We start from the raw sequence: 27,564 nt of genomic DNA on the forward strand, positions 1-27,564 counted from the left end.
GGTACAGCTCAGTGCAACTAAAAAGCCAACTGCTGCATTCCATCCGGGTTCCACCTTGCACAACCCATCAGCCAGCGTTTCAGAAAAGCCTCTCATGTATCAAGAGATGAACCAGAAAACAACGTTAAGGCTTTTCTCAATTCTGGCTCTGGAGATAAAAACAAGGCAGCCCAGCCCAAGACCACCGCAGGCCCCGCAGCACCGCACCTTGCAACAGCAGAGCACAGTGGCTGAGAGAGAAACGCTCGCTGGGGCCAGGCTCTGGGCCAGGGGAGATCAGCCTTTTCTACCCCTGGCTCTGGGACAAGCTGTTGCCATGGGGAAGAGGAGGGTTTCACCAATATTAGCCATTCTTAACTGGAATTTGGCCGAAAAGAACAAAGCAAAGCAGCTAGCAACAGCAAAGAACCTTCCTATAACCAAAACACTACCTTATGCCATCGGTGATCGTCTCCATCCACTGCCACCTTCAACACTACTCTTATTTATCCCCTTCACAAAGGTGTTTTTTTGTTTGGTTGGTTTGTTTTGTTTTTACTAGCACAATGGACTTACGTACTTGCCAGGTATTCTTACCTCCCCCTCTACAATTTAGCCCAACGCCCTTTATCAAAGCGTTTTGTTTCTGCCAGAGCCAATGTATTTCAGCTCCTTCAAGCTTTTTACAGGTATCTCACTTCAAACCACTAGGCTGTTCCCCTCTCTCACCTCCAGCCTCTTACTGAGTCTTGTCTGCAGATACATCTCTGCCATTATTTCCTACAACTCACTACTCACCCTCGTTTTCTTAATTTCTTTCATCCTTCAGTGCCTTCTTATGCTTAGCTCCTGGTAAAAGGTTTCTTTTAGTGGGAAGAAGAAAAAAAAAACAAAACACATTATTCTTTAAGCTTACATCTTATAACTGTTTCATCAATAACTGCTGGCCGGAAAAAAAAAAAAAAAAAGCTAATTCATAATTTCATAATGTTTTGTCTGGAGGCTGTTTTACGCTCTCTGTAAAGCAACCAGGAACACTTACAAGTAAATAACAGGTAAACAGGGCACAAATGTGTGCATATGCAATGCCTTCTGGTTTTATTTTCTTTTATAATTAGCACTCCGAGTTATTCTGTCACCTCCCCGTAATTTCATGGTAAGCTTTATAATTTTACCTTCCTCTTAGGTATACCTGTAGCTTAACATTCAAAGTATGGTTGTTGCACAGAATACCTCAACAGACTTGTATTAAAAATGCTCTTTAAAATTCCAAAGCTTTGAACTAAAGAAATATCTCAAGAAGTTTTCATGGAAAGTTCATCTCAGTTGGTTCAATTCAGCCACAGTTAGATGCACCTTTTCAAATAATGGAAAAAAAATGTAAAGGGGTCAGACCCAATCAATACACTTGTTCAAACAGAATTTCAGGCACTGTGATGTGTGTACTTTTTGTGCTCTTTCTTTGTACTGCTCCACTATGAAGAAAGGTTGCTTTTGCTAGTAGAGCAATAAAAGTCTTAGCCTTTTGAATACAGCCAAATAACCAATGGGAATGTTTACTAGGTGTGGAAAATATAGCTATTTTTCATGTCTTTCCTGTGCTCATCTTTGTTCTTTTTATAACTACGCAATACATACACACACACACCACAAGCAAACACTTTAAAATACCCGAAGACAGACATAAATCAGAGGAGTAACATCAGATCATGCCTTCTATATCTTCTAAGTTTTGACACTAAGTAAATCCAGTCTTTCCTTCATACAACATCCAGAAGTTAATTGCTAAGACACATGGGAAACGTGCGGTTTTACAGAGAGCAAAACCCAACAATATAAAATAAATACACATATTTAAAGGACTGGAAATCGGATGGGCAAGTGAGGCTGGTGCAAAAACGATGCTGTGAACATGCTGGGTGTGCTCTGCCTGTGCCCAGCACCAACCTCCCCTCCAAAAGGGGTGCCTCAGGCCACCTCACTTGACCTTTGGCAATTTTTTTGAAATAGCAACACACAAGTTCAGTGGCATCTTTCAGTAGCTTTTAGTTACAGACATATGCAACTTTCCAGAATAGCATCCCTCAATACAATTGTTTCCTGAAAAATCTCTCTAGCGAAAGTGTGCTTGTTTTGTTTTGTTTTGTTTTTCCTCCAACTGTTCCAAAACAGTCTGGATGCCTCCGAGTACAGTCATTACCCAGTCCTTCAAAACACACAGCTTTATATGCTCATACAAAGTCAGGCAACAGCTCAACAGGATTTCGTAACAGCCTATCCATACGTACAATAGTGAAAAATGGGGGGGCCGAGGGGGTGTTACACAAGTTCAGAAAGGTGAAAGCTGTGCTAGTTATAACTATTAGGCTGCAGTTTTACAAATTCAGCTGTGTAATAAATGAAACACTAATAATGTTAGTACAAGAAATTGACAACGCTGAAGAGGAAAGAATGCCCTCTACATAATTTTTGCTTAGTCTAACATTACAAAACACTACAGTGAAAACAATACCTTCAAAAGAACTGCTTTCTAATTACATTTCTGTTTAATTATAATTACACTTAAGCTTCTTAATAGGCAGTGGAAAAGTGTTGACTTCTGACTGAAATGATATTGAACAGTAGTCTGCAAGTAGTCATCATTTTTTCTAGTCTTGATATCAGAAGTAAGACCTATAAAATAACATTTTGATGGAAACAGAACTGAAAAAGGAAATCGTCCCAAAGCAAACACTAGATACAAATGAAACTTAGCTGTAATTATTTAAAGACTACACCCATCCCTGTAAAAGGATAGTCACTGAAGAATAGCATTTCACATATTTAATAAAAAGTTTTAGAAGAAAATCAATCGACTTTTTTTTTCCCGAAGTACGGAATTAACTGCGGACATGGAGCAAAATCATTAGAGAGGCTCATCTCACTGAAAACATTCATGGTATAACCATTTAGGGCAAAATCCTCCTCTTTCATGCAAGCTTGAGTGAGCAGATTTTGTGTGCACGACTGAAGGAAAGAAAATGAACATCTCCTGCAACCTGCAGAGCAAAACTGCCCGCAGCCCTTCCCCTTCACTGCTAGAGCAGCAGAGGACTGCGCTCCTCACCCACCAGCTATGGCCACATACTCTTCCAGCCTGCGTAACAAAGCTTCTGGAGAAAGAATGCAGCTTCACTGAACCACAAAACACGTGGTCAAAGGCTCCTTTGTGTTTCCAGCCCGAGTGTCTGAGAAACAGGAGGAGCACGTCCTAAGCAGCTCAACCCTGAGTTCCTGCTTCATGCGTCTGGAGCTCAGCTGCTCCCATTGTTAAATGCTTGCTCTCGAGGTCGCAGAGTCAATGCTAAGCCACAGAAATACTTCTAACCGCTTCTCTACATTTTGTTCTAGATATCAAGTTCCAGAAGAAGCAAACATTTCCAGTGGCCTCCGTCAAACTCCTGTCAATTGAGTTACAGCAGAAATCAGTATTGGTCAGTAGCTAAGTGCAATCTGCACGGCCAGTTGACCACCAGCCAGCTCTTTGGCCAATGCCACTTTCACCTCCACGTTTAGGTGATGAGTGAGTGACTGTGAGTTACTTTTGATACTTCATTTCACCAGAAACTAAAGGACCAAGAAAGTGTCAGACAAACACACATCTGCAAAATAGAAAGGACAGCATCGTAGTTGGTTGTATTTAAGGCAGTACCCTGAACAATCTTTCTATTCAAGAATAAACAGATTTAATCAGATGGTAAGAAACATTTCTAAAAAAAAATGAAGCTTTTATGTAGGGGGGAACTTGATTCACATCCTAACAATACAAGTGCAAACTTTGGAAGCTTCAATGGGATTTGAACCCATTGAACCCATTGAACCAAAGAAGGGCAAAACGTGGTAGCAACACAAGCAACTCTGGATTTCCAACTGGATGGATGCTGGTAAGAGAGCAGATAAAACAGAGGCGAAAGGAGGCAGTTATGTTAATATTTTAATCTGTACATATACCATTTTCCAAACTGTTACATTTTATTTAAATTAATGTTTTCTTGCAAAATAGTCATTTATGCTTTCAAAACTTTTTATAAAGGCAAAAATAAATCATTATTTTGGCAAAAGGCTTTGAAGTTGATACTGGCAGTATTGAGGTAAAATAGATTACATTAGCTAAATATATATTTTTAAGAGTATTTCTGAGTACAGTGTTAATATAATATGATTTCTGTCAAAATCTGAAACTTGAAGGTCAGTCAGTTTCCAGGGGACTATATCTATCACTTGGATATAGCAAACAAGTTAGTGGTTTCACAAAATACTGCAGAAGTATTTGTCAGCCATTTCTCATCTAGAGCTGAACTCAACTAACCATTACATAGTATTGGGCAATTTTTGCGTATCTTGCACTCAGTTCTGTTTTGTCTTCTTCAAGTAAAGCAGTTGCAGCCATTCATTTAATCTTATTTTCTCCTTATGTAACCACCTCACCCTTTGCCCTATAAGTAAGTAAAACACTGAATTTCAAAGTTTGGCAAAGTAAAGCACCAGGAGAGCTTACGTACAAAATTAACAGGTGCCACGTTACGTTAGTTTTACCGTTTCCAGGATAAATACTAGTCAATACATCATATTATACTGTTTATTGAAAAAAAATCAAAAGAAAAAAATATATTTTCTAGTAAAATGGCATGCCCTATTTTTTATTGCTTACTTCACATATTGTAATTTAAAGTTTTCTTCTTCCGCATCTCAACTTTAAAAAATATATATAATTTGTTAACTGTTTGTTACTACTGTCAAGAGCAACCTAACAGACTGTATATCGATACCATCAAGTTAATCATACACAATCAAGAAAGGAGACAGGAGTTAAAACTGGTTATCATTATGGCTTTCATGGAAAATTTCATCTATACAGTGGTTATTAATATTTAGAAAATCAAACTAAAAGTTCCTTGCAAAATATCATTTCATGGGCAAAAGGGTGGGTGATTAACTCTACAAAAATATTCGATCCAAAACACCCTTGCATTAAACCTCTCACTTGAGTTAGCTCTACCCATACCCTATGAATGTGCATCTAAGATTGTTCAATTTACATTTTTTTCATGAAACTTTACATTGTGCATCTGAGCCTGAGGGGGAAGTAACAGCATCCTGTAACAACTACCTAAGTAGTTCCTCTTAAAATGAATGCAGCCCTTGATTTAAACAAATTCTAAAATACATTCTGTTCTAAAAATACATTGTCAGTATTTTACAGAGTTTATTAAAAGTGCCATTTATTCATATAAAAAGTCTGAACTAAGCTGAATTCAGAATAAAATGTTTTGCAATTCTCTTCATTTTCACAGAAAATCCCCCCATTATTCTCTGAACGTATTTCCAAAAGAACGTGTGATCAGCCGATGAGCATCTCCACAGAAAGCAGGTAATGAATCTCCTCTTTCTTCTCTGCAGTGTCACTAGGTGGGATTTGCTTTGAGTCTTACGTCAGTGCTCGCTTACTGCTTTGGCTGGCGTGAAGTAAAACGAAACACGGTTAAACATGAAAGCAAGCAAACCGACGCCAAGCAGCAAGCACTTTCAGGAAATGCACTTTTGTGTCAAAGCCTCCTGCAGTTTGACAGAATGAACGATTAATATAGACACATTAAGCAAACAGCTATCACATGGCATCACCGAGCTCAAGCTCAAACTCTTGGGTCCCCTGCATATTGCTGGTTATTGCAGTTATTTGCTTAGCAATTTTCCAGGCACACATACATACACATGTATGCATGTATTTTTATACAGACATACAATACATTTTAAGCCTGCCTGGAATCACAGAATGGTTGAGGCTGAAAGAGACCTCTGGTTGGAAAGTCACCCTGTCCAACCCCTGCTCAAGTCAAACAATATCCTGGCACCACACTATGTTTTTGGGTTCTCGAGGCCAAACATGGGTACCCCCTATTCACATGTGAAGATGTCATGTCACAAGCAGTGATAACCAACTGGTGTTTTCACTAGTTGTCAAGTGTTACTCAGATATAGCAAAGGTAGTAGAATTTAGTTCTCAGAAAGATAAACTGCACCAGAACAAAACCAGCTATTTCTGTCAAGCTCAGTATATGTGCTCCAAATGCCTGCATACGTTCTCTCTTGCTCTGTGTGTAGCATTTATCCCAGGCCTTTCTGAAGACAGGTCACTGAGAACATTCATGAAAGGCCCAAAGGGGCTCTTTTATTTACATTTTTATATTTTGCACAGGTATTTGACTCTTACTTTAAATACCTTTGTTTTCAGATTCACTAAAGATAAACACCATTTGAGGAGTTCACTCAATCAATCCTCTTTACTGCTTCATCTGTGTTTTGTGGCTTTGTCCAGCGTCAGGCAATAAAATTTGGCCGAAGGAAATCAGAAAGATGAAAATAATTTCAAAGGGAACTAGGGACACATGGTGAGTGCTATAACTAGGGCACTTCTAGCAGGCAAGTATCATATTTGCATTTCCCTATTTCAAATAGAGAAAACACCATAAATACTACGGGGAAGAGATGATCCACGCTTCTTTATAAGGGCAACAAAATTAACTGAATACTTGAAATGTCAAAATTACCTAATCAGAGGCAAAAATTAATTATTCTGTTAGCACAATTCAGTGAAAAACACACCCAAGGCACAAAACAGTCAAACACTATTGCAGAATTAGTTACGTAGGGCCAAATTTTCAGCTCACCTCAATTAAGACTCAAATTTTAGTCCATGTGCTTTTAGACATCAGCCCCAAAAATGAACCCCCCTGCTTACAGAACTCTGTTTGCACGTTGGATTCTCTCAGGAAGCAAACGTACATGCCACGTGCAGGCAAACAGCCCTACACGCCCCAGCTGTAGCCACAGCAGGACACAACACTAGCCATGGGAGGGCAAGCTGCGGCTGAAAATCTGGCCCCATGCTGCCACGAGCAGAGATGTCTCTTTCCTTCACCACAGTAAGATTATGGAAGGTCCTTATCTGTAAAGCTCCAGCAGTTATTTGAAGACTTTATTAGCCCACATGTTAGCTTATTAGTAGCAATATTTGTTACACAGGAATGAAAGGTTTCTGAAAAATGGATGCATGCGTTCATTTGGATCCGATTTTAGTAAAACTTGTTAAAATTCAGCAAGCCACAGCAAAGATACAATGGCAAATCAGACATGCCAAGAGCAGTTAGTTCTTACTTTTAAGGTGTTTAAACAAATGTGTAGTGAAATCCATTGCTTAAGGGGGAGTGAGATGGCTGTGGTACAGAAGGTGAGGGTGCTTTAGGTGGAAAGGTCAACTGCTGAGCTAGAAGGGATCACATACACGAATTAGGCTGCACAATCAAACATTCGTATCAAAACAGAGCCACCTCAATTTTCTACCATGTGGATAGGAAACCTGATTAGTACCGCAATGAGGTGTTACATTATTTTAGTTACATGGAACACAATTTAAACAACATTTCTACTTGCTATTTTTTTCTATTAGTTGCCTTAAGTTATGCAAATAAACATTCCTGTTTTGATGAGAATATGGACAATTATCTTAAGGTGAAGTTTCACTGGAACATATTAAGGCACACAATACTGACATATCTTAATCAAATTCTCCTTTTAAAATCACAGTTCTGGAATAGCACCAAATTTACTTGGTTTCAAGATTTTACTGCAGTTGTACAGGCTCTCAACATTTCATTTGTTACATGCCAAAAAACAGATATAAAGGTGCTATATAGAAAATCACACACACAAATATTATAGATGCATAGAAATATTTTGCTTAATATAGTGCATGATAAATACATTTTCAGATCTCAGCTTGAAACATCAGAATAAAAAAATGCAACAATATAAGTATACTTGTTTATAAAGTAGAGCAATGGTGTAGTATTAGAGGACAATCTTAAAACTACAGAGACTGAAACTCAATCTTAAATTCTGCTTTTTCATTTTGGAAGGCCAAAGGTAGACCTGTTTCCAAAAAAACAGGGAGATATTGGGAACTGACTTCTTGAGACATGTACATTTGACTTTAATCTTTTGGACTCTTGGCATGATTTCTGTTTACAAGGTAGATTTTCAACATGCTGCACTACAGGAGTTAGATAAATGCACAATTTATATTAAAAATGATTTATAGTATCACAGCATCCTAACACAAGTTATCTGCTTTACAAAAATAAAATAGGAAAAATTAAGCTTTAGTTCTTTCAAAGCAAATCTTTTTTACTATATCTGGACATTTAGGTTTGGATTTTCAGATATGGTCTGCTTCATCAGCAAGAAACAACTTTGGCAATACATATTTTAAGTTCAAACTACAAAAATAACAATGTGAAGGAATTTGTAAAATTAAATCAGAATGTGCAATCAGAAGCTCAACATCTTACATAATTTTCTTTTTTAACCACTTTAGATCATCTTATAATTTCCTATAACCCCAAGCTCTTTTTATGGTTTGTATATTTTCAATCAAAAACAAACTAATATGGCTTGCTTTTTTTTTTTTAAGAATTATCCACATTTTTGTTCTTCTTTGTTTTTAAAGGAGAAAGTAATAATTGCAATCGTTGTATAAGAAATGAATATTTGAGGTAGAAATGTGGTAAAGAAAACTGGGCACAGGTGTAAACATACGGACTTCCTTAAACAATCAATTCCGTGACTATTACCTATTTTTTTTTTGGTTTTGTTTGTTTGCTAAGTGTCTGAAAGAAAAATAAGCCGGGTGCTATGCTTCACAAAGGTATTAAGCTAATATTAAAACAAGCATCTCACAACTGACTGCAAATGTATTTTTCAAGCAGCACTTAAACATTTCAGGGAAGACACATTTTAATTCTCTTCAGGGAGAAGTAAAGAATTAAGTGGATTTCTGTGGTGACATATACCCCAGAATATGTGTTAATCTCACTTTGAAATAATTATAATAAAAACTTTAAAATGTAAAAGCAAAAATTGTACTGCATAGCTATTACTAGCTACCTCACAACTACTACATTAACTATAAAATACAGACAGATCAAACGTATTTCAGTGCCGTGCAACTACTGCACCTTCACACACACCAAGAAGTGTGTTAGCTGTCCACATGAAGACTGTTTACTATGGCATACTCTTGCTGTACTGACACAGGAATAATGTCAAGAAAGGACTGTGCTTGCTGGTCTTAGTTTTGGTGCCATCTTTTCCCAGAAGAAGCTAAAACTCATGTGGCAAAATGCTGTGTTGGTTCATACCTCCCAAACACAAAGTCCCGCTCCATAACCAAAGCGTGCAAGTCAGTGTTACAGTACTGAGGACCTGCTTACTAGAACTGGGACCAGACTGCCTGAGGAGAAGCTGTTTCTATGCAGAGATGCCTGAAGTTCCAGAAGGTTTTCCCTGAAATGCTCCCAACACCTTACAATTCTGTTTATTTATAATATCTAGCCTCCTCAGTGAATCCTTATTATTCCTTCAAGTCTGTTAATTTCCCACAGAACCCCTCCAAAATCTCAAGTCTGATAACCTGAAAATGCATCCCTTCCCCTGAAAAATCACATTACCCTTAGATTTAGCTGCCACCACATCTGAGTATGCAGCCACATTCAATCCACAGTCTGTTACTACAGATGTGTGTTACGCATCTGAGTATTGGAATAATCTGTCTTTAATGGAAAGGCCTTGAAAGCTTCTGTGGCAAGTACCAAGTGTTTAAACTGACAACTTCAGATGAGAAACGTGCATATTTTTTCTCCATCATAGTTAAAGCTTCCATTATTTCCATTCTCCACTGGAACAGTGAACTGTGCAAGTTATAAATGGCTAGTCAAGTACTTGCTAGAATAGCTGCTGCATGTATTAATATGCCATAAAAATCCGTTAACTTTTTTTTTTTTTTTTTTTTTTACTTATTTCAACTATAAAGCAATCAAGAGTGAAATTATCTTTAATAACATATTACAAAGGGTCTACTGATTTCCAGGCATCAAGCAGAATTCATGCATGGTTGTCTTGCTCTGATCTCTAATCTTGGTCACCAGACAGAAACATACCAATACCCATTTTACAATGTCTTTTTCAGTCTGTTTTTACATAGCTCAAGCTGCAAATGATTATACTATAGTTTCAATCATCAGCCCAGTGAATCTTTCTGTTAAAAATAAATATTTTCCCTTCATTTTATACATCATTAACCATTTTACTTTTAAAAGTGATTACAGATACAGCTTACTTCAGATATAGTTCACATTCACAGAAAATGTTCTTTGTGCTATTAGTAACAGCGAGTTTCCAAGTTCTGAACTTTCTGATCACACTATTTTCTCCCATTCACCCTGTTCACTGAATACCAGATACTACTCCATGTAAACCTTTAGCTTCTCTGAATTTGTTACCTATACACACTTCTCACTATTTTGAATGTGAATGGCTAAAATTCTCTCTTTTGCCAGAAGTTCAGCAACAACCACACACAACTTTAGAAGCAAGTAAGAAACAGCTGTTATGTTGTAAATAACTAAGTATTACCTGCTACCTCCTTGCTCCTCTGAGAGGCTTCAGAAGCCAAAGCGTATGATATGGTAATGATGCGTTCCTGCTCTTGCAGCTGTGAATCTAAATCAACTGAGTTGTGCTTGTCCTGGGCAATAGTAGGCTGTAGATTGTGCATACTAGTAGGAAAGTGCAAAACAACATTAACATTTACAAAGATAAAGAAAAATCCACTCTGCAGATGAGAACAAGCTTCAATACATACAGCAAGTTTTGGATCTCACACATCAAACTCCGTATTTCATTGAGGTTCTTTGAAGTAATGTTAGATATTGTATGTAAATGACCATAGCAAACAAAGACAAATGATGCAGCCATTACACATTTGGTCACAATATCTGCATACCCTTAAGTACATCTGAAAGTCCTTTGTAGTAAACGGGTTGTTTACATGAAAGCACTATAAAAATGTTATTTATTTGAAGTTGTTAATAAAATTTCTTGTTAGGGCTCGGAGGAAGAGATGTAACCTGGTGGTCCTCAGATGCAGACTCTTCTACAGTCTTACAAAGAAACTATATTTGCAGGCATTTGAGGTAACCAAATTATTGAAACTGAATGTTTCAGCTGACTCTACATTAGCTCTAAGTATCCAGAAGAGTTCTTTTAGAACTCCACCTCTCTGCAGACAACAGAAGCTTGCTCTCACATTGACTTATATTCTGCTCTGTGCCTTTCCTTCCTCCTCACCCTCATCTACAAGCTGTTTGGTAAAGACTCACTCCTATTTTAGGATGCTCTGAACAAGAAAATGGACATATACAAAACCTGTCATTATTAATATCTCTCCTGTATCCTGTTCTATAAAGGAGCTTTAAGTGTACTAAGTATACTAAACTGTATGCATTTTCCACCACGCTTAGATAAAAAAAAAAGCCACCACACTCAGGCAATTAAATTGAACAGGAAATAGACTGTTATATAATGTCAGATTCCAATGTTTAACACCAAACTACAGATACGATCTGAAAAATAACTGACCTTGATTTAGTAAGAATACTCTTTATCTTCTCTGCTTTACGCTGCCTTGCTGCCAGTTCTTCTGTAGAAAGAGGTTCTTCTGGCTCCATCTCAACATAGCGTTCTGGAATTGCAACCTTCTCAGGTTTTGAAAGCTGTGGAAAGAAAGCAAGCATCAAGTTTTAATAACAAGGACTTAAACCTTGAGATATACTCTCCTCAATGTGAGAACACAATGGAAACAATAAAGCAGAGGTCTTCACGGTCAGTACTTGTAGCCAGTGCTAAACATTCCCTTTGGACATAAGCTGATGCCCTTTTAACAGTGTCTTTTTCCTTCTTTCAGAAGATAGATCAAACAAATATTAAAGGGGATTACAAAAGAAATTAGAATCAATAGGTAACCTTTTCTTCAGCTCAGTTTAGAGCCCAAAGTAGGGCACTACCTCAAGTTGCTGCAGTAGAAAGAAGAAACCGTATACAAGAGTGAATGGACAGAGTTTTTAAAAGAACACTGGAAAATATTTATGTCGTGCCAGTGAGGATTTCCTATAACTGAAAGGAGATATCACCTGAAGTTTTAATCCAGGGTACCACTCTTTTGAGACCACATTTTCTTTCTCTGTGAGCAGCAGAAAAGAAAAAAAAAATCCCCAAACCAACACTTTATAATCATTGCTGGAAATTCCTTGACTCTAGATTCTGAAACCTTAGGTGTTCAAAAGTTGTCTAGGGAACTGACCCAGAAATACGCTTACATTGGGCATTTAACAACATGTCGAATACACACGGTGATGTAGACTGAAAATTTTAATAACTGAACCGATTGCACAAAAGCTAGCAACAAGTTTTTGTCAGGATCAGTTTCTTTGCGGAAAAATTTTGCTTCTAAACCACCTAATGAAAATTCAGTTTACAAATGGACTTTGAAAATGAATGCTTAGAACATGAAATGGACTTAGAAAATGAATGCTTAGTAGAACAGACTACTTTCAAAATGCACAAACAGCAAATGCATGAATAAACAAAAGTGATAAAAGGAGAACTATCCCTCCCATCCCCATTGGATTTCTGTAAAATACTCATAAGGCCATGAGTTTCCAAAATTCAAAGTTTTAAAAGTTGGCCATAAAGACACAACTGAGTACCTTGCCTTATGAGGTACAGAAGTGGCCAGGTGAAGAGGACGGGTAAATGAAATGGAAAAGGACAGCATGGGTAACCTGAGAAAGAAGCTTTAAATCCAGATCTTCAGGCCCATTTCAGTCACTCTGAGGTATGACAGAAATGCCTACACACAAACGTTTCCTATCTTAGGCTGGAGGTGCTAGTTTGGATGTAACAAGTGATTCAAGAAGCCCTGGAGGCCTTCTGGAAAATATTTTAATAGAGTGCAACTAGGAAAGGCAATGCAGTAATAGCATTTTTTCTATTTCTGAAGTTTATAAGAGCACTGCATTTTCTGTAGAACATATTGAAAGATTAATGAACGACGCATTTGTACAGAGCGATCAACAGATAATGGCTCACGTTCATCGTCTTAAAAATGTCTCTCTAAAATGGTACACTGGCAGCTGCTTTAAGCAGAGTAGAGGTGCTTACTAGCCTAAGTATCATTAACAATTTCATTGACTTTCCATTTAGCATGGCATTTTACACAATGCATACTTCTATCTTTCCACTTGTTTTACTCTTTCCTTTCCACCAGATGGCTCAATCGCATTTCAAACAAATACTGAACTCAGTGGAGTGGAAACAAACCTCGTGTCCAGAACACAAAATCACTTGGAAAGCCAGCAAAAAAGCTTTTTCTGTTCTGACCAGTATAAAGCAGCGCTCCCTCTTCTCTAATATGTTTTGCCAGATCAAATGAAGAGTAATGCAGTTCTGTGGAATGCACTTTTACTTCCTAGCAGTTTCTTATTTTAAATACTCTTCATGTTGCCATCTCATCTTTTTTTCCCCCCTATTTTTACATAACATTGCCTAACTTAATAACTTTTTCTCTATAAAGCATGACATATATTTCACACAGTAAAGCCAACCTTTCAGTTTGTTCTCTCCACTAGAATACCATATGAACACAAACCTTACAGAAACTCTAGGAGCCAGGCCATAAATGTGCTTCCTTTTTAATACCCAAATGACTCCTTTTCGTTGGGACTTGCGGCTCACTTTTGAAACAAAAGACAGAATTCACTACCTAGAACTTAGAGAAAGGTTAATACTTTGGGGGATAGAAAGGAAGCAAATAATTATGAGTGTTACCTCTCTGCTGATATCTAAATCATAGTCTTGAGGCTCCAGGTCTGTCTCTGTTACTGCTACTGCTATTGGCTGAACTTTTAGCCATTCATTTTCATCCTTGTCTTCTCCACGAATGGCCCTCTCAAGTAACTGCAAATCAAATTCTTGCTCTCGTTTCCACTGGTAATAGATACAAAACAATTAATAGCATTCAACCATACTGACAAATTCAACATTTAGCAATGTACATAACTATGGCTGCAAATGCTATATTGCTGAAAGAATCCACAGAGCAAACTCCTTAACTGACCGGAAAAAGAATACGCTACTCTATTTCCTGGAACATTTGGCTGTGAGATTTGATCTCTAGCTGTGCTGCATGGATTTCAGAGTAGTGTTTAATTCTACAGTCAATGTTCAGCTGTATTAAATTCTAACAAATATATTAACCACAATTCACATATGCTGATTAACATGGCACTAGCACCAACATCCATGGAAGCATAGATGTCAGTACAAGTGAGTCTGTGGAGTGACAGCCTTGCCCTAGGCATTACAACCAGGCAGTGCTGTGTGAGCTTGAATGGCCCCACACAAAGGACATTTATACTGCAGATTGATAATTGCAATTCGTAAATTGTATGCTAGAAAAAGACTTGGTGATTAAAGTTGATATTTTATGTACTAGCATTAACTTGTCTTGAATTCATAGTAATTTTCATAACTTCTAAGCTCTTATGACTTTGCTGAAAGCCATTCTGTTCAACTAGCTACCTGCAAAGATTAAAAATCTTTCATATTGCCTTTACAAGAGAAAGACTGAGCAATAATAAATTCAGAGCATATTTAAATTAAACAGCATCTTTTGGAGTTCCCAAATTATTGCACAGTAGCCCCTTCACAGCTACAATACAGCTGCATATAAACTCATGCTTAAAAACCCTACCAACACATTTTTGTTCATAAATATCAAAAAATTAAGTTCTGCTGCAACACCATTCCATCCAGCAAATCTCAGCAACTTTACCATACAGACCTGAAACAGTGTATTAAAAGCAGTGAGAAAGAAAAGGGACAAAATCAACAACCAAATCATCTCCTCAAGTATTTGAGGCTATCAACAGGAGAATGCGCCATTAGGTTTATTAAAAGCATGTCTAAAATTTCTATTACAAATCTCTAGCTTGTTTTGGTTGAATTTTGAACTCTATATGAAGTCCTTAGCCTCCGTTACACTACCTGCATTATTAAATCTACTTGAAACCTATTCATGCACAAGCTCTCAATCTTCACTCAAAAGATATGTCTTCCATATGTATTAAAAAAGTTAAATAGCTAAAAGGCAATTACATCTCAAAAATTAAGATTTTTTTTCCAGAATTCAAAAGAGAAAAAATGTTTTCTCATTCTAATACTCCAAACTTCTTATTCTACTCATATTCGAACCAGGCCTGATTGACATAGTATATTTCAAATACACATTATCATTTTCAATTTATTAAATATAATTAAGAAAAACATCAAACCATTATTACAAAGCAGAGTTTTTATTGGCTTTGATGTTGCAACTTTTACATTAAAAAGGCATTTTAAATAACAAATGAATTCATGTACTGTGATCAATACTTAAAATGTCATTCTACATTTGCGAGCTGACCAATTAAAAATTCAAGTTACATATACAATGTATGTTTAAAGCAAATGTTACATACTGAGCAGCATTTCAATTATACATTTAACTGTTTGCCATTTTGGCTGCTAAATAATTGCAATGCTGTAAGTAACTGTGCTATCAAACATGCTTTTTGCGTGTTGAAGCCCTGTAGGTACAAGAGATGACCTCTACAAAACACTGCTAGGGCTGAATTCAATTTTAATTCTTCACAGCAAGAAAAAGACCAAGATGGCACCCAAATTTATAGACAAAGTATTTGCCACAAATGTTAATAAGGAGTGTCACAAAAATGTTTAAATTCAGCTCGTGTATGTTACGTTAGACTCAGGAAACATTAGAAGCTCAGATTTAGTTCTAATTAAAATATGAAAGTAACAGTTATCCTATAGTTCTACAATTCCCAAATATTATGCACTATCTTTAATAAATTTGTGATTGCAAAACAGAAGACAAAATAGATGAATGTCTCCAAGTAGTGCACTCATTTACTGGGAAAGTAAATACAAATAACTAGCTGTAAAAATGTGTTACTGAGCGGTGGGAATGAAAGGCTGAATATTATAGAGTTTTTTAAACACTAGTAATTGACACACACATACTAAATGCAATTAAGCCTGGTAAAAATTGAGTAGTCCAGTTAGAAATTGTAAAATAACTACAAAATTTTGCAAATTAAAAACAAGCAAACAAAAGAAAAAAAAAGAGGCATTAGGTATGATGAGTGACAAATCTAAAAGCAAGAGATCTTGTGCAATGAATTAGGTAAAATAAGGTGATCATTCTAAAGCTCTAGTGGACCAAATGAAAAATAAATTAAAAGACTACAGCGTAAGTGCAATTACAGTACAATCTTGGTTTAGCACCAAGTGAGAAACTGGGTAGCTTCACCAATTAGAATTGCTTTGGTTAGTATCCAAACCATATAACTACAAACTTATATTCTGTACATCATTTAATCTCAGAATGCAAGAGAAGTCCTTTTTTTTCAGCAGCTTAAATTTGAGCCTTATTAGAATATTCTACATTTTGAGCTTTAAAGGAGAATTTGTGCCAACTGAAAGACATTAGCTCTTAGAAAATTTTCTAATAAGTGTTATTAGGTTTCAAAACTGATTATCCATTTCACTTTTTAAAAAACAAACAAACAAAACAACACAACAACCAAAACTAAACACACACACACACAAAAACCAACCAAACAAATATACAAACTGCATGGCCTGATATTAACATTACTATCTTGCAGCCTAATTTATGAATTTAAAAGAAAAAATAACCTTGGAGAATAAGAACATTCTAAAAGGCCCATTCCATTATGAAGCAGTTTAAAAACCATACAAGCTTCTTACACTTTCTAAATACAATTCCAATAAAAAACAAAACCACGTCTCCGAAATCACTCCAATATACTCTCATCTCCAGTCAGCGCACTAACCTCTGACCAACTTACCTGCTGAACCTGCTACATATACTGTTAACTACTAGTAAAAAATGATCATCTGTTACTCACGCTCTCTGACCTCATTTTATACTGTATAACACTAATTTAATTAGACTAGAAGCATCACACACGCTCAAGTGAAAGTGCTTGCTAGGAAAAAAAAAATCCAAAGATATTTTTAGTTTAGTCCTTTTAAGGCATATCTAACATACTGAGCCTATGTCTGCAGAAATGGGCCTGACGAAAGACCGAGATGAAACAGACTGCCTTTCTCCTTGGCTAAGAGTTCTCTTGCGTTCCCGAACTAACGCCTTCTGATGTCGTTTCATTCTTTCTAGTTGCTCCTCTGCACTCATCTTGCCTCTTTGGTGGTCTCCAGAGTATAAACGTTCCAAGGCACTCTTTGGTCTCTCCTGAAGAAGTCACAAGGCACACAAAACATGTGTGGGAATCAATAGTTCATAAGTAGTATACAAAAAAAACACTTTCTCCTATCTTATTACTAAATTAAGATGATTTTGCTCTATTACTTTGTATTAATTTGCATATTTAAACTCTAAAGTTTCTATTAGTACTGGTGATTTTTGGTTCTAAACCTTGCTTTATAAATCTATTACAAATGCAATACATTGTCTGTCTACTTCCTGATTCATTTAAGAAAGTGAGAAAAATTTGATTAGATCACAGGTGTTGGGTTCTCTCCCATGCTATTAGAAACCTATCTCCTGCTAGGCAAAATATACTCTGGGCTTAAGAATATTTTGAACAATCCAGACATTTGCTTTCAGATGTTCAATTAAAACTTACCTTGGACCTATCCCTTCGAAGCGTTGCATATGATGAAATGGTAGATGATTGGTGCAATCTGGAAGTTGATCCAGATAAACCTTCATAAAGAAAAAGAGAATGCTTTAAAACTAAATGACAGATAGAAGGAAGATATCTGTGAAGGAAGTCAAATCTTAACAACATTCGCAGTTAGAGGGGTAAGAAAAAAGAAGAAAATAAAAAATGAACCCCTTTTTCCCAAATATCCTCTCTATCCTCATTTGTTAAACAATTACAGAACTGTAGCGCAGTGGAACATAGTGGCAAGTCATGTGTAGTGTTTGATGGCATTATGTTCTTATTCTTTAGCGCTTTCATTTAATTGACTTCCGCAGGCAATTAAAGTGTTTTAAAAAATATTTGACTTTGTAAATACAATACAGAAATTATGAGGAAGAATAATTCTGAATACAGGAGACATTCTAACACCTAACTTCATGTTTTGCTAATTTTTAAAGCATTATAGATGAAGTTGCTTTGCAAAAGGCTGGTTATCTATAATGGCACCATCAAAAAACACAACATTTCTAGAATTCCATAGCATTACACAGTTAACCTAAAAATAATGATCTTAAAATAAAGACCACTTCCAGAAAATCCTAGGAGAGTAAAGCTCCTATACAGAAAGTACCGTTACAAATCAGCCGTGTAAAATCCTGGCTTACCACGGGTAGGTAATGTCTGGTATCCACTATCAGAGCTTATTAAACCGCTGGAAGGTTGGCTGAGGTCACCACCTATCGTTGCTAGTTCTGGTTCACTCACATATGAACGCAGCTCTACCTGTGTGGAAAAATACTTACTGGCTCAAATGAAATCACAGACAGCAAGTCTTAATAGTCTTAAAACAAATCCCAGTAGTTTTGTTTATGGCTTACTGAATCTCTCTCTGCCCTTACTATACAGCATAGATCCATTCTCTGTCTCTTTGTTACAAAACAGTATCTTGCATTATAGGTTCACACGGTCTTAAAGCGCAGGTGTATAAGTCTGTGAGTGCTCACCCTATAATCTCCATTTACGTACTGTCCTAGTTCTCTGTCTCTCTTTCTTTCATCTGACTGACGTTTCAGGCCCCGCACTGACGTGTGCCTGATGACAGTGGCTTCTCTTGGGAGAGGTGGAACGGCTGGTGGCTGATCTTCAGGACTGTATAACTGAGGGAGAGGAGGTCTGGGTGGTGCTTCATCTTCCTGGTAACAGGAAAACACAGGTATTTGGCAAATAGTCTGCAAACTGTCTGGCATGAACTGTCTGAAATTTCATTACATTACATGAGTTATTTATGACTGCTTTAGCATGCTCTTCACTGTCCTCCAGGGCTTGAGGTGTTAAAAGCAAACACGACCCAAGAAAGCTAACAACCAATCAGCCAAAAAGCATTTCCAAAGAAGAGCAAGGAAGGCTCTGCCTTGGTATGCTGTAAAGCGGTATACAGCCCCTGTGCATAAACCTCCCAGTTAGAGACATACATTCTCCTGTGTTTGTTATAGCTCAGTTTCATTACAAACACCTTAAGTGTCTCCTTGTTGTGCCTCCACACTGCGTGCACTTAGTAACCATGAAAGCTTTCAGTGTTTCTGCCAGAAGCAAATGGAAACAGTGGTGAAGGAGTCTCACAACAGCAGTACTTACAACCTTTGGCTTTAGCCTAACTGGCGACTGAAGAGGAGGCTCGATTTTTTTCAGCTGCGGTGCTTGGTGCTGCGTTCTGGCCTGGAAATAAGGCTGTGGATACAGCCTGACCTCCAAAGAAGGTTTGACCGGGCTGGGTGGAGGGCTCTGCGGAATGGAGGGTTTGCTCTCCACGGTTGCGAGAGAAGCTGGTAAGGAAGGCACTGTAGACTGAGAAAATGAAGGCACTATTTTTCTCTCTAGGGGAGAAATATGTTAGACACTGTTATATATGTGTTTCTTATATCTATCAGCTATGTTCATAAGAATAGAAATTAACATCCTTAGGCTTTAAAAAACAGCCTTAACACTGCATGTTATTTTCAACACAAATGGTTTGTTTGCTTTTTTTTTGAATATAAAAATCTATGATTGGTAGATTATAGGAAGGATGGGCAACATTTTCTTGATGAGGATCAGACATGCCCTTCAGGCTAAAAATAAAAACCTACACTTTAATATCAGCCAGTGAAATCCCCTGGCAATGGAGAGAGGGTGAGAAGGAAGGAAAAGCCCATGAGTCATATGCAAGCAGTTCACCAGCTGGATATGGCCCCACTCAACAGATTCCTTAAGATGCCTATAGATCTAGACATGGCTAAGCACAATAGCCATACCATAAATAAAATAAAATCTCACCATCTGAGAACAATTTTATCTCTGTGCATACAAGGTAAGCAAAGATACTTTAAGTATGAAGTGAGTTTACAGGAGGCATTAACAGCCTCTTGCTATCCCAATGTGTCAGGTCTTTTCTTTGAAACATAATAAAGCAATTGAAATGCAGACCACACACACTTTCCCTTCCTCTTTTCCATAGCTGATGTTGTTGCTCTGCCCACCAAACACCTGCCTGAAGAGGGAGGGGGAAGGCAACTATGGCAAGGGCAGCTGGGTAGCATCCAAGGGAAAAACAGCAGACGAGTGCAGAGAGGAGCTCCAGGACGGAATGCAGCGTAGATACTGCTATGGTATCAGCTTGTTATGTGAGAGAAGTTCTTCCTGCATCTTGCACAGCTTACCCCACTATTATTATTATTGTTGCCTTTTCTATGGCTTGTTACATTTTAGTATGTCAAAACAAATGAAAAACATTTTAAGACCTCAACCAAAGAAACACCAAGATAATGTGCTCAAGCTACAGAGATTTCTGCTACAGTGCAGAATTACCTGCATTTTCTGCATTAGAACATACTTCTAGACAATTCCCACAGACCCAAAGATTCACCTGCATTTGTATATTTTTAATGTTTTAATTATGTTCTCCTTACCTGGATTCTTGATAGAGTCTACTATGGTTTTGTAATTTGCTTTATTTGCACTCAAGCCAGCTGTTACATCTTCAATCCTCCACAAGTCTTTTTGTATTTGTGCTTTCTCCTGATTGTTTATAATAAAAGAGAAGATATATATATATATATACATATATATATATAAATAACCCATTTTAATTTATAATGGGCTTATCCTGTTTTTGATACCAGAACCAAACTAATTTTCCAGAACTTACACGAGAACTTAGGAGTCTAGAAATGGGTTAAATGTTTATTTTAAAATTTAAACAAACAAACAAACAAACCACCCCCAACCAACATATCTTGCACGTAGGCCCATAAGATTTAGAGCATTTTCTGAGTCATGGAAGACTTTCTAGAGAAGAGATGGGGAATGAGACATCGCTATATTGTTCTCTACATTATTATTCAGACTACAAAAACCTAGTTTAATATTCTACATAAAGTGCGCTTACAAAACCTTTTAATTTGACCCCAAATTAAATTCTCACATCTTTCTAACACACTTCAGGCTGATAAGGCAGTGTTACAAAACTTCATACATTTAGGGGATATGTTTTATATTAAAAAGAAAAAGAAAAAAAAAAAGTATAGTCTGCCTGACTAGTGCTGTGAACTACGTAACGGCTTTTAATGGATGAAATATAAAATTAACTAAGAAAGGATGATAAATTTAATTTCACTTTATACTTGGGTGGTTAGACCTACTGGACATGATGTATTACAGGTTGAAACAATATACCTCTGTTCTTCCAGGATTCAGTCTCATCTTGTACCATATTTGCTCTACTGATCCTTTCCAACAGACAAGAACGGGAAGCTTTGTCTACAGTCTGGATCCTGCCTCTGACTGTATCTTGTGGCTAGAAGCCCTGGCTGCTGAAGCCACCACTTCAGCCATGCAGTTATTGCAATCATCATAAAGAGCGGTTTTCCCCTCTGTTTGTGGATTCCTATTTTTATTTTCCCCAGGTTGGGAGTAATCTTGATACTTTATGGTAAGCCATTATTATTTTCTAAGGAATTAATGCCTGATCATTCTTCCTTCAAAAATCGGCATTAAGAATAAACTTAATGATATTGTTTTCCTTGTGGTTTTATAACGAAAGCTGAAGGCACTGCAACACTTCAGTTAGGAATTGCTTACAAACTCCTTAAGAACCCTAGAAATCCATCACTTGCCAGGAGCTGCAAAATAACCACTAATTAATCCTATAAACCTGAAAGAGAAAAACTTTAGTAAAAGCTCTTAAACCTCGTAGAACTAGGGAAAACATATCAATTGCTTTCTACTTTCTGTCTTAGATCAGAAAATATGTCCAGCAAAGTAACAGATCAGGAAACAGGGTGCCAAGAACACAAACATTTAAATGATGGAGAACGTTATTTGCCTGTAGTAAACTCACTCGATAGATGGGACATATCTTGAAAGATTGTCAGGATGAAAACTATAAATTTACAACTTTAATTTCATTTTTCTGAGATTAATCATCCTACAAGGAACAAAATGATGGATTTACAATAATCAAGCCTCAAGATTGGTCACAAAAAACAACACACACATACAAAAATTCTTTTTCTGAAACAACTTGGAAAAGTGTTTGATCAGTAATATACAAAAAACAGGAGATCTTTTAATATTATTTCTTCCCGTTACTTAAATCTTTATGTGAAGACAATATTTTAAACCAAAAATGGAATAGATCCAAAAGATAAACAGATGAATTTATTTTTAAATTATGAAAACCGGGACTGCTGTTTACCAGAGGGTATAAATATATTTTATGGGCAAGCATGAAAAGTTAGCTTGGAGAGATAAATTAATTTCTCTAACTTCCTTCACATAGAAACATAATTTAGCATGATTTATAAAACCAGAGCAGAAACACTTAACAACTGAGAAGTCATCACTGACAAAATATAACTTCAAAGTTAATTTCAGCATGACCAGATCCCAACCCTTAAGCAAAAGACAACGAAGCTACAATCTTGAAAGCAAGATTTACTTCAACCAAGCTGGTCGAACTACTTAGTTTTTAACCTCTTAATTAATGACATATAAAAACAATATTAGCCATTTCCTATGGCAGCTTGAGCCTGCAATTTTATTGATTTTTCAGTAATATTCCATGAAGACTGCAGGCTTTTTTGTGTGTGTGGTGTTGTGTTTTTTTCATTTGTTTGTTTTGATTTGGCTTGGTTTGTTGGTTTTGTGTGTGTGTGTTTTTGTTTGCTTTTTGTTGTTGTTGTTGTTTTTAAATACAACATGTATTTAATGCTACTGTAAAATGCTAGTTAAATAGTCTTGAGCCTATGCACTCTTGGACAGACACCTAAAGACCCTAATGATTATGGGCACTTAAAAATCAGTCTTCTTTGAAAGACTGTGATTTTAAGAATATTCAGTACTTTCTGGAAAAATCAGCTCCCCTTAATATCTCCAAAATGGATATTCAGAAACATTTTTAAAAGTCTTAGCCAAAGACAAACTTAGCTATGCATTAAATGTGCATGTACATATTTAGGTATACACACATAAAACACATCCCATGTGTAGGTCTGTGTGCATGCATATGTATGCATGTATGTACATGATATGAGATGCTAAACTAAGTTCACATTTTTTTCAGTGCAAAACATCTTGTGTACTGCTAAGTCACATGCCATACAGCCAGTATTTTAAGCATGTTCAATGCAAAACTGAAAACTGTTTGTTAAAGTACTTTTTAAAAGTATATTCCATGTAAACCTGTAATTTCCCTTTGTTAATCAAAATAACTTCATACAGGGATGATCTTATTCTACTCCTGGGATTTTCTGGAGGGATGTATTCTACAGCTGATCTCAAATGAGTAACACTCTGGCTCCAGAAACTAAACACAAACACACCCGAAAATGAAAAGTGGCTGAAAATGGAATTTTAAGATTGATGAAATCTAAAAAGGTTTTACACCTCTTTTGTTCTGATACAAGTTTATACATTAATGGCAAAAACAAATAAGACTAACTCACATCTGATCGGATGTTTGTTGCAAATATATACATTTAAAAACTCAACTAGTGAGCTGTTTTGTTCCAGGATATTTGGAAAAGTAGACTAAGAGTTAAGCAAATTATATACATTAAGCTTGTTCCTTGTGTTTTGTTGTTTAAAATAAAACTATTCTGCTTTGACACAGGAAAAGCAATCTGGACTGTATTCTATTCCTTGTTCTATGAAAAAAATAATCAGTCGTTAGCAGGCATGTAGAAATAACCTCATACACCACATCCAGTTCAGCAAGCAGAATAGCTTAGCTTCAAACAAAGCTTCTTTGTAAGATTCAAAACAGAATAACTGATTTAAAACCAAGATGCCTTTCAATTACTGATGGCTGTTAAACACTTATTCCACTTCACAAAACAAGCCGCAGAGGTAACTCTCCCATAAATAGAAGAACATGACAAAGAACAAGTAACTACAATAACAAGCTAGAGGCTGATGTTCTTAAAAATGGATAAAGAAGCCAACGTCAGGTCAAATAAATGGAAGACTAAGAAGTCCTGCACAGTCTTATAAATTAAATACGTTATCAATGTCAAGATGTCAGCATGTAATAAATCATAATAAAATAATGACAAATTTGCAGAGACAACTCATGAGAAACTGTTAGGCTGGAAGACAGCTAGTTACTGTGCAACTATGCTGTTACAATTTCTGAACTTTGCAAACTAAGATGTGACAGATGAATACAGTGCAAAAATTGCAGAGGTTCTCTCTTACAAGATGATAGCTTTCAAGTTCAGATAAAATTTTCTCACAAGTAAGCCAGTGTCGGGAAACAGACTCACCTGAGATACCAAAGAACTATTCATCTGTTCCTGTAAGGCTTTTTTCAGATGGCTCACATCTTTTTCTAGTTTCAGATACTCATTCCAGGCATTTTCCATTTCCTAATAACAAATGAAATATTCTAATGCAATGTTATGATAAACCTGGATATCACTCTATCCATTCTCTAATTGAGCAATTATATGTTTTTAAGACAGTGTTGTTCCTTTACAAAAAGAAGAAAAAAAAAAAGTATGTTTTGGGGCCCACATTTTCACTCTTATTTGAAGGTAGGCTTCAAAATGCCTTACAGCTTTGCAAGACCAAGTCAGCAATACCTAGTTAAGAAATTCTGGCCAGCTTTCTGACACAAAGCTATTTCTTAAGCATAAAACTGGCGTTTAACACTTGAACTGACTCTACCGTGCTATGAAGGAAGAAAGTCTACTCCAGTTCTATTTCCTTGAACCTTCCCCCTCTATTTAAATAAATTTGTAATTAGAATTCAAACAGTCACCTAAACCAGAATTCGTATTGTGAAACACACAGTAGGATATTCTTTAAAAGCTCTACTGACTGTACTGCAATGTCATTATAAGCAAATAAACAAGCAGACACCTGGAAAATAAAGCTATCCTAATCATCCCTACGTTACTTAGACTACTTCCAGCACCCCTGGCACCACAGCCTGCCTTCTGACCAAGATGTGCAAAAAATCTAAAGTCTGGAGCAGTCTCTATGTAAGGAGTGATGGAGTAGGGTTTGTTTTTGTTTTTTGGTTTGTTTGTTTTTCTCTGAAGTTTGGCAAAGACATAACTTGGGAGTTGAGGGGAAGAAATAATGGAGGTTTACAAAACCCTGAGTTGCACAGAGAAATTGGCTGTTCCCCATCCTTTCTCATACAAGAATATGGGTCTACCACATCAAACAAGTGTGAGTCAGGCTCTAAACAAATAAAGTGGCTGTCCACACAGTCGGGAACTGTTCTGTGCAATACTTTGCCAAATGATGTTTTGGATACAAAAGGTTCACAGAATTTAATAGGAGTCTTGGACAGATACTCTGATATAAGATATACTGAGGATTACTGAATAGATAAAAAATAACAGTCTGAGGAATTCTCTGATCAGCAAATAGTTAGAAGCTGGACTGATCATCACAGGAAATACCACACACACCTCCCACCCTTACTCTTCCCTAAACATGTGCTTATGCCCACTGCTAAAGCTAGAACCCTGGACCAGAAGGAACCTAGGACTGGACCAGCGCAACCATTCTCATGATTACTTGCTACTTATGCCCCCAGTCAGATTTTAAAGGCTGTCTGTGAAAGTTACTAATTTTTCTACAGGCACAAAACACTGTACATATACATTTAAATACTACTGGCATCTTAACATTCAGATCTTACTATAGAAAAGGCGTTCTAGAAACAATCTTACAAAGAGATGATCCCATATTCATTAAGAGGTAAGAATAATACAGTGAGTGCACGACACCTGGGCTTAAAATGTTCTCTTTCACAGCCAATTCTTACAAATATTTTTGTTTTAAAAATTTTCGATTAAGTCATAATATTAACAGTAAATTTTGACTGAAATATAAACAGACATTCCCAAGCCCTTTTCCCCTGGAAAAATACCATGGAATAATGCTTGTATTTCCACTGCAAAAAGGGCTACCTGAAAGATTTGCAGTTTAAGCCCCATACATGAATGACAGAACTATAAAAAAAACTTCAAGCACTTTTTGGGGGTGGGGAGGGCAGAACGAGAAGGGTGCATTGAAGAGGAAAGCTGGAGAAGTAGTTTGTTTAAATTGTTTGTTCTGATTTAGTGTCCTGTACCTTAACAAAATCAGTTCACGATAGGACTTAATTTCCCCACCCAAAGGGAAAAATACAGTTTAACTGGCATTTTAGTTACTGTTTCCTTGAAACAACCAAAACCACATACCGTCGAAACTTTGGATATTTCAGCCCGAATATGTATGAGATCCTCTTGCAAAAGTCTCTGCTGGTAGGAAATTTTTTCTGCATGCTGTGGTTGGTCTTTGTACTGTTCCATCTGCCTGTGTAAAACCTCCAAAACTGACTCCAGCTGATCCTAACAGAGAAGCAGGCAGCAGTAAGCTTCCAGCATTTACAGCAAACTTCACTAAATTACCTGTGTGAATATAAAAGCTGTTTTTCGTGCCCCCAGTATTTCCTCTAAGCTACTAGGTTAGCATTGACCTCCTATTGTGGAGACTAGGATGTAAATGAAAACCTGCAAGAGCTTTAATTAATCACGATAACCAAAATTCTCTGATATTTTCCACTATATCTGCTTCAATAGCCAAACCTGTACAAAAAAAAACCAAAGCAGTGAGATTTTTTCTATTTACAGTCTGTGCAAAACAGTAATTCACAGTTTCAGAAAATCCCCTCATGTACTACAGAATTGTGATAGCCACAGCACAGCATTAACTGTTTATTTATATATAGCTTCTCATTCACTGCTATAGCTCATAGGCAGGGAAGCAGATAAAGGTGCACACATGCAAGGGAAGTCAAGGAAACCCTTTTGTTACTGTTCACAACTCAAATTGTGACCGAATGGGCATGGAGGAAAGGAGGAGGGTTCCAACTAAACTTGTCACAGAAAATATTCCAGCATTTCAGTCAAAAACCTCAGAAGAAGGCTCACCATACTACCAATAAACAAGCATAAGTCTCAAATCACTACAGATCAGTATCGCGTTTTGTTTTTTTTTTTCTTTAAATAACGACCACAGAAGTTACAGAGAGTGTTCAATATGGATCTTGCTAGCACACAGAAGCACACTGCTGTTTATGCAAACAATGTTTGCGCAGGTGGGAAGAAGTGCAAATGAAACATGACTCTGCCTCCCACCACATGCTTATTGAGGCATTAAGCAGAAGTATACAGAAATGTGTATGCACCCCAATTTTTGAAAAATGCCAGAAAAGTAAATATATGTAGTTTTAAAACATTTACTTTCAAAACCTCATTTTCTGAAAGTACATAACTCAATCCTAACATTATATAACATTGTATTTTTCCTTATATGTTTATATATACATTCAAAAAAAAATTGCAATGTAAACAGCATCCAGTAA

At 36.7% G+C, this 27,564-nt stretch overlaps 1 protein-coding gene across 20 annotated transcripts in view; it reads right to left on the bottom strand.

Annotated features, from left to right (window-relative positions):
* Positions 1-3,934: 3,934 nt before the first annotated feature.
* The window catches only part of PLEKHA7 (pleckstrin homology domain containing A7), a 149,422-nt gene continuing 125,792 nt past the window's right edge, over positions 3,935-27,564 (bottom strand). For 14 of the 20 annotated variants that reach the window (XM_080595773.1, XM_080595775.1, XM_080595760.1 and 11 more), the window contains 13 exons: positions 26,399-26,548; positions 24,464-24,565; positions 20,609-20,717; positions 19,299-19,537; positions 18,668-18,856; positions 18,329-18,446; positions 17,643-17,722; positions 17,048-17,248; positions 13,741-13,899; positions 11,494-11,627; positions 10,489-10,631; positions 7,174-7,282; positions 3,935-5,474 (listed from right to left, as the gene is read on the bottom strand). In XM_080595773.1, the coding sequence (XP_080451899.1) occupies positions 7,185-7,282; positions 10,489-10,631; positions 11,494-11,627; positions 13,741-13,899; positions 17,048-17,248; positions 17,643-17,722; positions 18,329-18,446; positions 18,668-18,856; positions 19,299-19,537; positions 20,609-20,717; positions 24,464-24,565; positions 26,399-26,548 (1,722 nt within the window). In that variant the 3' untranslated portion in view covers positions 3,935-5,474; positions 7,174-7,184. The remainder of the gene's footprint in view (positions 5,475-7,173; positions 7,283-10,488; positions 10,632-11,493; positions 11,628-13,740; positions 13,900-17,047; positions 17,249-17,642; positions 17,723-18,328; positions 18,447-18,667; positions 18,857-19,298; positions 19,538-20,608; positions 20,718-24,463; positions 24,566-26,398; positions 26,549-27,564) is intronic. The other 6 variants (XM_080595777.1, XM_080595778.1, XM_080595776.1 and 3 more) reach the window with 2 other exon arrangements.

The sequence above is a fragment of the Anser brachyrhynchus genome (assembly GCF_964034855.1).
Source record: "Anser brachyrhynchus genome assembly, chromosome: 5".
Lineage (NCBI taxonomy): Eukaryota > Metazoa > Chordata > Aves > Anseriformes > Anatidae > Anser > Anser brachyrhynchus.